General features: G+C 37.7%; 1 protein-coding gene across 1 annotated transcript in view; it reads left to right on the top strand.

Annotated features, from left to right (window-relative positions):
• Nucleotides 1-1699: 1699 nt before the first annotated feature.
• TLN2 (talin 2) overlaps nt 1700-11389 on the top strand; it is an 87093-nt gene continuing 77403 nt past the window's right edge. The window contains exons 1-6 of the mRNA XM_062501771.1: nt 1700-1835; nt 4583-4680; nt 5345-5474; nt 6742-6894; nt 7745-7887; nt 9339-9466. Of these exons, the coding sequence (XP_062357755.1) occupies nt 1700-1835; nt 4583-4680; nt 5345-5474; nt 6742-6894; nt 7745-7887; nt 9339-9466 (788 nt within the window). The remainder of the gene's footprint in view (nt 1836-4582; nt 4681-5344; nt 5475-6741; nt 6895-7744; nt 7888-9338; nt 9467-11389) is intronic.

The following is an 11389-nucleotide window of genomic DNA, read 5'->3' as shown; positions in this document are numbered from 1 at the left end:
CTAGGCTGCCTTTTGATGTTCTTTCTGACACTCATGTTTATGATTTAAGTGGTGCACAATCACAAAATGAAAAGATTAAAAAGCTGAAACCTAAGCAATGTACTTTTAAAAGAAGACTCTCTAAGAAACAGGACCAATGTTTGTTTTTAAATTAGCCAGTAGAGCATTGTGTCACACTAACAGGAGTACGTACACCTTGCTGCTGGAAAGCTGTGGCCTGGTTGGCTTTACTGAAACCTGGGGAGATGAATCCCACGGCTGCTGGGATGTGGCTCTTGATGGCTACCAGTAGTTCAGAAGGGACAGGAGAGAGGGGAGGGGGGAGCTGTTGCTCTCTACATCAGGAGAGGATGCCAAGAGCTGTATCTGAAGAATAGCTGTGAGCAGGCTGAAAGCCTGTGGATAAGAATCAGGGTCTGAGGAAACAAAGGAGAAGCTCGTGGCAGGTGTCTGCTGCAGGCCACCTGATCCAGGGAAGCCTATTGACAAAGTGCTTGCTCCAGCAGCAGGAGGCATTACAGACCCTAGTCCTGCTGAGGGACTCCATCCACTCCTGCAGCTGCTGGCAAAGGAGCAATGGGAGCTGTGGGCAGTTCAGGAGACTCAGGGAGTTCATAGAGGAAAACTTCTACAGCAGGTAATAGACATCCCTCCCCGAATGGATGCAGTCCTGGTGACCAGCAAGGGGCCCTTTTGGGATGCTGAGTTTGGAGGCAGTCTGTACTGCAGTCACCAGGCACTCTGGAATTGGCACTTGGGAGGGATATGGTTCAGATCAAAAGTCAGGCCCCTGAATTGAGGAAAACAAACTTCCAACTCTTCAAGTTAGTCACTAGTGTCCCCTGGGAAACTCCTATTTAAAAACACACATAAATTTATGCAGAAATTATTTGGGGGTTCTAGTGCATTCTGTATTTATGAAGAAATTATTTAAGTTCTGATGAGTTCTTGGAGTGGAAAGCCTAGTGATGGAAAAGTGGTTTGGACTGTTAAAAGAGCAAGGGAAGACACTGGAGACAAAACCCAGACTATCTACAAAATGAAACAATACAAAAAGCATCTGTAGCTTCCTGCTTCTGTAAAAAAAAGTGCTGTCAGTTTCTGAAATATAATTGAAATGAAAAATAGGTCATACTTGAAGCTCTCTGTAGCTGTGCAATGGGCTAAAAACATCTAGCAGGTCTGTGTGGAGACTTGAGAAAAAACATAACACTGTATTGCACACTTCAGAATCTTCACAAAAGAGTAGTTATGTGCTAAGAAAATCCTACTTTTGATGAAGTAGTTATTTTAAGATGTTGGTTGCCAGCTAATAAAAATGTGTGGTGAGACATAAATAATTTTCTGTCAACAGTAAATGTGTTGCCAGTATACCTAATAAGTTGTGTTGGTTTTTTATGTATAATTTCAACCTACCTCAAAGAAAGTATGAACAATTCAGTATGTGTACACGAAGTTTTTGAAAAATGGATTTCTGTTATACCAAGAAAAATACAAGTTTTGGCTGGTTTCTATCTTGATGATAACTAATGAGACTTCATATAGAGGTGCATTTGAATAAACGTAACTCTACTGAACTAGTTTCATTTGTTTAATGAAAAGCTGAGTATATTAAAGCATTAAATGGAAAACTGTAAACAAGAATGCCATTACTGCTGTTTCAGGTACTTTAGTGGGAACTTGCAAGTAACGTGGCACCATGGTGGCTCTTTCCTTGAAGATCTGTGTCCGTCAGTGCAATGTGGTGAAGACGATGCAGTTTGAGCCATCCACTGCTGTGTACGATGCCTGCAGAGTTATTCGTGAGCGAGTGCCAGAGGCTCAAACAGGGCAGGGTGAGTTCCTGAGTTTCTCCTTACTCACTTCACTGGCTGAATTGAAAATGGAACGCAAACCCATGGGCGTTTTTGATATTGTCCTATTTCTTCATTTGTTTATTTGTTTTTTGGGTTGGAGGGTTTGGTTGTTGTTTTGGTTTTTTGTTTTTGGTTTGTTTGTTTTTTTTTTTTTCCAAATTTAGGCTGTCAGGCTCTGGAGGAAAAGGAAACGACTGCAAACAGATGTTTAAGCAACAGAAAGTAGCTGAGTTGTTCTTCATTTTGTCCTGTCGAAGGTTTTCCCACAGTGGATGTTTTTAGTGAAACTTTGACTTCTTAAATAAATATCTTGTTTGCCTAATAGATGATAAATTGTTCTCCTGCTTGGAGAGCATGGTTTTGGTTTTGTTTTTTTTTTTTTTTTGTATTATCTACTTAAAACAGTGTTTCTGGCAATGTTTTCTAAGAAGATCTGCACAGATTTATTTTGTGTCTCAGCAAAGGAAAACTTGAATTTCTAGTTGGATACCTCCAAAATGTGCAAAGAGAAATGTTTGAAACTGGTTAATAACTAAAATCATCACCATGCTGTGCATACCATAGTTACTGTGTGTTACATGTTAATCAAAGGCAACTGTCTCTGTACCTATTGAGTGAATTAGGTGAATATAGACTGGAAAACACCATGGACAAAAGATCTGGTTTTAACACAGCCAAAGTTGTCAAAAAAATTCAGATACATCGAAGCCCTTTGGTGCTGCACTGTATATGATGCTACCAGAATGTATTTCTAAAAGCAAGTTGTTTATTGAGGTTTAAGCTCTCAACCTTTACAGCCATTTCAAAAATCTTGTCTGAATTGTTAGAAAAACTTAACTAGTAATGAACTTCATTACTGTTACTGAGAATTGCTTCTCCTTTGCAGGAGTCCTTTGGAAATCTAGTTACAGAGCTTCAGCTTTCAAATAAAAATTGTTCATTTTTATGATGCTGGTCTCTCAAGGCAGTGATTGTAGGCAGCTGTTGAATTCGGAGAAGTTGAGTGATAAATATTCCTGAGTGTCGTGAATCGCAAAGAAAAGCAAAGGAGTTCTCAGTTTTTATAGTAGGACTTTTCCTTTAGTTAAGACTGCAGTGCAGTTACAAACTTCAAAAAATGAAGTCAAGTGATGAGCAGAAATATTTCCAATATATCCTTTCCCTTTTTTTGTGGATGTTAAAATGTGTGTGTTTGCCTGTTAGTTCAGAAGACTCACAGTGGTGCAGTACAGTTGATTAACTGGTTCTGCACAACAGAAAATGTACTTATGGCTATCAGCTGTGCATATTTCACTTCTCACACAAGCCTGGTCCCAGCACAAAGGTGGCCATGATTTTCATGTGCAAGTTGCACAGCTCCTGCTATTTCATTACCAGGTGCATGCACCACAAATTAATATCAGAGCAGTCTGTGCTTCCTTGGTATTTCTGTGCTCTATGCAAGGTATTTTGTCTGCTTCTAAAGGTCACAACCTATTTATAGGCACAAATTCTAAAATCTTACGGAAGTGATTCTGTATTCAATCTGTATCATAAATATCCCTGTGTGTACAGATCACTTGACCTTTCAGGGGAGTTTTTAATTAAGGTCAGCAGGGAAAGTTTTTCATCTTACTCAGTGTTGTACTCAGTTGTTTTTGGAAAGATTCTTCCTTTTAAATTGGGTATCTGTAAATCAGTTTTCCACTTCTATCAATTAAGTGTAAGGTCTTTTATATAGTTGCATAAGCAATCTTGTGTTTAAGGTAAATGTTGTTAAATGCAAATGATTGTTATGCATGGCATTTATGGATGAAATATTATCTGAAAATTGTTAGTATTTTTACCTGGCTTTCTAGCCAAAGGGTCCTAACACATGGCTGAAAGCAAACAAGGTAGTGCCCAGAGCTGCTGTCACAGGCTGTGCTGCTGGCCATGAGAATAGGCAGCTTAACCTGCAGAACTTCAAACAGAGCAGGCTTAGCTGCTGGATGGTTGTTTGTTGTTTGTGAAGTATAATCTGTATTGATTCTTCATGAATATGGATAGGCCTTAAATTAACAATCATGATACTTCATTTTGTGTATCTGGAGTTTAGTCTTTGAAACCTAACCCTGGGTTTGTTTTTGTGTGCCAATGAAAATTTTATAATTTACTTTTGAAAGAATCAATTGACATTGTTTAGCCTTCAAGAGATACAAGATTTTGTTGTGTTTGCTATGGATATAATTCTAGAAACCTTGTGTATTTTTAAATACCTAAATTTGAATCATCTACCAGAAAGACTTCCAAGGTGGTAATAAACTCATTTATGGAGGGTTGAAAGCAAACTGTGTTTTGAAAATAGAACTGCTGCTTGAAATAGTACACTGTGTTTAAGGCCAAATTTGCTTGTATTTTTGATTAGTCAATTCCAAAGCAAGCCTGTGAGCATTTAAAAAAGGTTGTTTCAAAGAAAAGTAGTTAAAAATATAATACACGGTAAATGTGACATGTGAAGATGTGATGGCATAGTGAAGCTTTTGTTCAAGTCTTCTTGACTGATCAAGCCTGATGTACCCTGCTATCTGTTGCTGAACTAAATATTTCATGAGGCACAGAAAAAAAAGTATATCCAAGTTTATTGTGAATGGAAGGTAAGTGTAATGGAGGCTTGACCTTGAATCTGAATAGCCCTGAATAAAACCATGTTGACTTTATTAGGTTTGATAATTTTTCAGTGTGTCTCTGTCTGTTCTGTTCCACAGCCTCTGACTATGGATTGTTCTTGTCAGATGATGATCCTCGGAAAGGTATATGGCTGGAGGCTGGAAGAACACTGGATTATTACATGCTGAGAAATGGGGTATGGTGCAAGTCTGTTGTTTCCTTCATCACTGTGTTCTTAGAGAACTTGTTTCCTAAATAGCAAGAAGAATGTTTAGCACTTAGAGAGGTAGGGAGGTCTTGAGTCTGTTCCCAACCATGACCTAGTCCTCTTCCTTGCTGTGCCTCAGATATCAGGTTTTTTCCTGCATTCAGGTTGTGACTGTGAGCTGTCGTGGTCAGTAGTCCACATAGTCTAGTCTTCATAGAATGATTAACATAAAACTGAAGAATAACTTTTGTTATATGCTTTATATTTGACATGACCTTGTGTTAGGTTTCGCTCTTTGTATACTTGTGGTGGTGAGGTCATACTGGCTCATGTTATGGCCAGCTTGCTACAGCCACAGCACTGCAGTCCTTTTGAAATGCTGGACTAGATTTCACAGCACAAAGTTACTTTGGTCTGTCCTGCCCTGTCTAGGTTTTGCCACTTGGGACAATTCTTGAAAAATGACATTGGCAGATCTAAAAGTAGTCACTGCTCAAGTTTATTAAATGAGTAAATTTGCCTATACTGTAACAGTAAAGGAAAAATCCAGCTTGGAGGGTGGGAAGGGACTCCTGTTTTAGGCATCTGAAATAGTGGGTTGGCTTGTGGTGGCTTCCAAAAGCATTTAGAAACAGTTGTGTTTGCCTCCTAGGATGTATTGGAGTACAAAAAGAAACAGAGACCTCAGAAAATACGTATGTTGGATGGTTCAGTGAAAACAGTCATGGTGGATGATTCTAAAACAGTGGGTGAATTGCTGGTTACCATTTGCAGCAGGATAGGTAAGGTTTTGGGACTCACATGCTTAAGAATTTGTTTTTCTGTCATTTTAATTTTGATTGTTAGGATGTTATGCAGCTAGAAATTGGCATACATGTGAAAAATTTAATTTTGTTTTAAGTTACCACTTACCAAACTCTTGCTTGAAACCTGTTGTTCAGGTTTTATCAGAGTCTGTAGAGAGTCAGCTGTATCCTTAAACTTCAGCATTTAGCAGTTGAAGTCACAAAGTTTTCCAACAATACAGGTGCCAATTTTTTAATTGAGCATCACATTTACATACTCTTTCCTGCTATAAGGTAGAGGTTCAGAACTGAATTTTTACTCTATATTAATTGGATAAAAGAGGAACATTGCTGACCTTGTAATGTACCCAAGCTTATGACTTGGTGTTATGATTAAGAATTGATCATAAAATTGTTTCATTTGTAAAACAACATAGAGAAACCATTCAGAGCAGCTGGTCAAAAATGTCATATTGCTTATAGTCTATCTCAGGATTTAGCTAAATAGACATTTTGAAAACAAATTCATGTTTAATACGTGCACTATAAGTGTGCATCCAACATGGATTAATTTAAGTCTTAAAACAGTGCTTAAATCTCATTTAGAATTCAAGCAGCCTTAATTTGATTTTGATTACTTTACTTGGAAAGTGAATAATCTATTTCAATTTCGAGGTTTGGTATGTTGGATTTTCATGTGCTGTAAACTAATTTACCTCAAAAACTAGTTTCACTTATTTTCATGAACGGAAGTCAGGTGAACATTTAATTTGCTGTCTGGTATAACATAAACATGCTTACATGCAAAAAAACCAAACAGAACAAAGATATGGGAACAACTTAGCACATATGCTAAATATTTTGAAGTGATTTTTTTATTCAGTTTCATGTAAAATTCATAGGAAGAGTTGAATCATAACACTTTAAACAAAAAAATCATAAATTTCACGTGATTTCTGTTCCTCAGTTGGGTCTGTCACATTTCTTTTATATCATGGGCATGCTGAAATTACTCGGTCCTCAGGAAGCAATTGTAGGCTAAATTTCCATGAATGGAAATTTACTATAGCCTGCCTGCATTTTGGAATTTACAGTTATTTTACATTCCAACATGTTTTTAAACTGGCAGCTTCTCTTGGTAGGCAGCAGCAAAAAAAAAACCCTTTTATTTAATACCTTTCTGAAAGTGATTAATGCAGCATATGACAAAGAAATCATGTGTTGGAAAGGTGAGGTCAAATATTGGATTTATTTATAATTTCAGGAATAACAAATTATGAGGAATATTCATTAATCCAGGAAAACATTGAAGAGAAGAAAGAGGAAAGTACAGGAACACTAAAGAAAGATAGGACACTGCTACGTGATGAAAGAAAAATGGAAAAACTGAAGGCAAAGCTTCATACAGATGATGATTGTGAGTAATGTATTCCAGGGTAATTCTTTGGTTAATATCTTTCCACAGTATAATGCAAAGAAGCCATGCAGGAATGCATTTTTCAACTATTCAGTGTATTTCTGTTGGTTCCTGGCTGTATTTGGCATCCCTCTGTATGTAGTGCTATCTGCAATTGAGTATTTTTAAAATGAAGTGGATGGGCAAGTTAATGCCTTTGAGAGTTAGCAGGTGTTTTGAAGTGCTTTTTGGTACATGTTTGGTAGGGCTGTTCCAACTTAAGTGTGAAGGATTGTTTCTGTCCCTTCATTAAAGTTGGATATTTAATAATTTATGCCTACTGAAAGCCATAAAAAGGTAGTTTTGTGTTTGAAGGTATAAATTTTAACTGTAAGTGAAGTTTGCCAAAGGACTAAGACAGTGTTTGATTTATTTTGTGTGCTAAGTCATGATAACTATTTTTTCTGTTTTACTGTAAGACACTAAGGTTAACTCTAAGTGGCAGGAAGATGGTTTAAAGTTATGTTCAGGGATAAGAAAGTTAAACAGACTCATTTGTTTTAGACGTAAAATATGGCAAACTTATTTTGTTGTGAAGCTTTGAAGATCTAAGTGTAGTGGTAAAACATTACTATAGTTGTTTATTCAATATTAACAGTGTTTATGCTGTAGTTTCTCAGCAGTGTTGTTTTTCAGTTCTCATTTGTAGCAAACCTTAAGCACTGATGATTAGAAGCAGAAATGAGAGTAACATTTCTTGCGGAGTTTCACCCCCACAGTGGAACCCCCAGTTAAACCATGAGTTTCACAAGGGCTTTTAACACTGGTGACTGTGGATTTAACCACGTGCACGTCTGTGGCTCTGTTGCAGTAAATTGGCTGGATCACAGCCGGACCTTCAGAGAGCAAGGAGTGGATGAAAATGAAACACTGCTCTTGAGACGAAAGTTCTTTTATTCAGACCAGAATGTAGATTCAAGAGATCCCGTTCAGCTTAATTTGCTTTATGTCCAGGTACAGTACTTTCTACCTTGTCTGAGGTAACCTATGTAGGTTAGGTAGAAAAAAATTGCTGCTTCATCTACTAGAATTCCAGTTCTGGAATTTTTACTTTAGTTTTACTCTTTTGTCTGTCCCTCCAAAAACACACAATGGTACAGAGGCTTTGTTGATTTTTTTAATCGAGTATTTTGAGCCCAGTAATAGACACTGAGCCAAAAATCCACTGGCTTTCACATCCTGCTTCCTTAAAATTGGTAGATGTCTTTAGTACCAAGTTGCTCTTCTTAGTTCTTCTCCCTCTATTCTGGATGGTGCTCTCTGTGTAAGGTGGAATCTCAGGTCAGTCTTGTGAACAGCTTTCTGTTTCTCATGTCTTTTTCTCTTCTGCCTGATCAGGGAGAGAGTTTCTTCTGCACTCCTTTCCAATCTTAACCCTGGCAGCACACAAGGCAGACAGGCTTTCTGTCAAAAGGAACCAGTCATGTAACACAGTAGGAGTCCAGCTAGACAGGTTTCCTAAACTGTCCGAGGGACTGTGCGTACCTTAACAAAGCCAGGGGCTTTCTGCAGAAGATAGTATTTAACTGCAGGTGCCATTGCAGTCGCCTGTAATTCAGTCAGAAAAAAATAGGCTTTTAAATTTGTCGAATTTTGGGATTTTTTTCCAAAGCAAAAAAAAAAAAAAAAAAAAAAATGAATTGCAAGTTTAATGGAATGTGCTATTGTTATACTTGATGTGGCTATAAATTGAATTTTAAAAATCTGAGGCAAAAGGTAAAGCTGTTCTATTGCTTGTAGAGCAGCAGTGCCTTTTTGAAGTATTTTAGAAGACTGTCATACTGACCTGTTCTCCTGCAACTAAAATATTGCATTCAGGCTGGTGTGACAGTATGTGTTGATAATGCTTTGTCATTGCTTTGTCTGTGGGTAGGTGGAGAAGGTAGAGCCTTCTACTGCCAGAGCTATAAAATCTGTCTTCTTCAATGACCACCAAATTTACACAGAAGAAAAATGCTGTGTGCCTGTCCCTGTTGCCATATCTGTAACAGTAGTTTAATTTTTACCTACTAATTATGGAGATGTTTTTCCCTCCTACATGAGGCAGTGGGATGAAAGCTTTTCAATGTATGTATTTGCACACACATGCATCTGTACATACGTATGTACATAGACTGAAGTCTATGTGCATGTTGTATTTTACTTACACACACATCAGGAAATGGCTGTCAAATTCTCTTTTTGATCAAAGCTGATACAATCATAGCTTAAATAAGTCTCTGTAGATACTCACAATGAAATAATCTAGCCCTTTGATTTATTAGTCACATACACATCCAGAATAGAATAATAAAGGTATTCAGAAGGAAAAGGGTGTGGTGCTGGCTGTTTTCAAGCTTTCAAGGAATTTGAGATGGAATAGTTGTTCTGGGTGTCTCTGACACATCTCTGTTTATCTCCTCCAGGCTCGTGATGACATTCTGAATGGTTCCCATCCTGTCTCCTTTGAGAAGGCTTGTGAATTTGGAGGCTTTCAAGCACAGATCCAGTTTGGACCTCATGTAGAACACAAACATAAACCTGGATTTTTAGAGTAAACACTTCTAACTTCTAAATTTGGGTGACCTCAAGTGTAATTAATATTGAGTTGTCACAGATTAAGCACATTTTGTTACTCCAAGGAGAGGTAATCAGATTCAGTGTATTTTCAATAGCAAATCTCCCAGTGAAAGGAGCTTTATTGCACAAATCAGCAACCTCTGCTGATGAGGGGACCTTTGGCAGTGGTTTATTAGACAGCACTAATAAGGGCACTGGCTCTTCCCTGAGCGCCAGTTAACTACACACTTAGTACCAGGAAAGTACAAGAGTGGAAAGAAGTTTTGTGATTTGAAACAAGTGAATACTCCAGTGTAGAAATTAAATTTTCCAAACTTTTTAGTGGCATTAATCACTTCATGAGATTCACCTTCTCATGGTGTTGTATGAATGGATTTCTAGAGCTGTCCTCTTTGTTTCAGGCATGGACAGAAGTCCTGCTTATGAGTGGCTCATCCTTTAATCTTTATTGTGATACTTAATTTACTGCTGTCAGGAGGGCAAGTTAAGTTTAACTGAAATTTAGATGTCCCATTTTTCTACTGATTTTGATTTTCTGATTGGTTTACCTGCAGTAGAATTAACCAAGGGCCGAAGTCTGAGGAAAGCAATGTAGGAAGGTAAAAGAGAGCTATTTACTGCACAGTCCATCAAGCCTTGCCTACATATGAGGCTCATAAATACCTTAATTGGAAGCACAAAACAATGGGTGCGTATTTGATTTCTGTCCTGTTCCACTGGCAGAGTGCTCAGTGCTGCCTCAGGCTTCCTTTGTGAGCTACTTTGGGTTTTACAGTATCTTAAGGAATCATTTGGAAGTGGTGTCTTGCTGTGGAACATGCAATGCTGCAGCCCTGGTTGTTTGAAACAATTTGCCTCTGAAGGAGCAGTTCAGCTATGCAAATAAACATCTTTCAGTTCTGATGAATAATCCGCTTTTCTTTTTACCATCTGTCTGCTCCTGATTGGCCCATGACCCTTTCCTATTAGAACTACTGATACCTAAGAATTACAGGGGCCTGCTGTAACAGCTTCAGTGTACTCCTGATTTTTATTTCCTAGAACTGTGGCCAGTTGCACAACAACCTTTCTCTGGGATTTGTCTGTTGTCTTCTTATTCTTCCCTTCTCACTCCACTCACTGAAGAGTATTCCTGCTGCAAATCATTGGGGTATTATCTCATGATAAGTTGATGTTGTGTCATGGTAATGATTTCAAGAGTTGGGTGTTCCTAGAAATAGTTGCTTTTAATTTTTAAAGCAGTAATTTCCCACAAGGTTAACCAGTGGCTTTTGCAAACCACTGAACAGCATTCAGTTGCTTAATTTTTTCAGGATTTTCTAATGTGCTACTTGGTTTAAGTGGAAAGTTTTTTTCTCTTTTCTTTTTTTTTGAGCTCCCATATAGTGAGTGTGTTTTATGGTGCACTGAAGCTGCTGGCTGGATGACACTTTTGCTTTGTATGCAGTGCTGGATAGTTTGGAGTCCATCATGAAACAGTCATCACTCATATAATGTGCATTATCTTTTTTTAATCCTAATAGAAATGAAAGGTATTAATAACTGAACAATCTGTTAGAAAAAGAATGTTACTCCAATGGAAACCATTTTGAAGCAGAATTCTAAAATTCAGAACCTTCTTAGATTCTGTAGGGCATTTTTCTCTGCTGTTGTTTTATTTTCATTTAGGGCTTTGATTGCATTTGAACCAAACTTGGCAGGTAATCAAGTGTAATTGCTCTCTGTCCTGGTGTTTAATGAGTTTCATAAAATTAAGCATTTCTCATTTGGAGATAATTCAGTTTTTTCCTCTATAGATGAACCTGCTCCAGAACTGTAAGTCCCTGGTCATTGTCTCCTAATTTGAAGTGTACATGTTAATGATTTAGTGGTGATACATTTATTTTACATAGCCATC

Source organism: Cinclus cinclus, chromosome 13 (genome assembly GCF_963662255.1).
Source record: "Cinclus cinclus chromosome 13, bCinCin1.1, whole genome shotgun sequence".
Lineage (NCBI taxonomy): Eukaryota > Metazoa > Chordata > Aves > Passeriformes > Cinclidae > Cinclus > Cinclus cinclus.
This window is presented reverse-complemented; position numbering and strand designations above follow the sequence as displayed.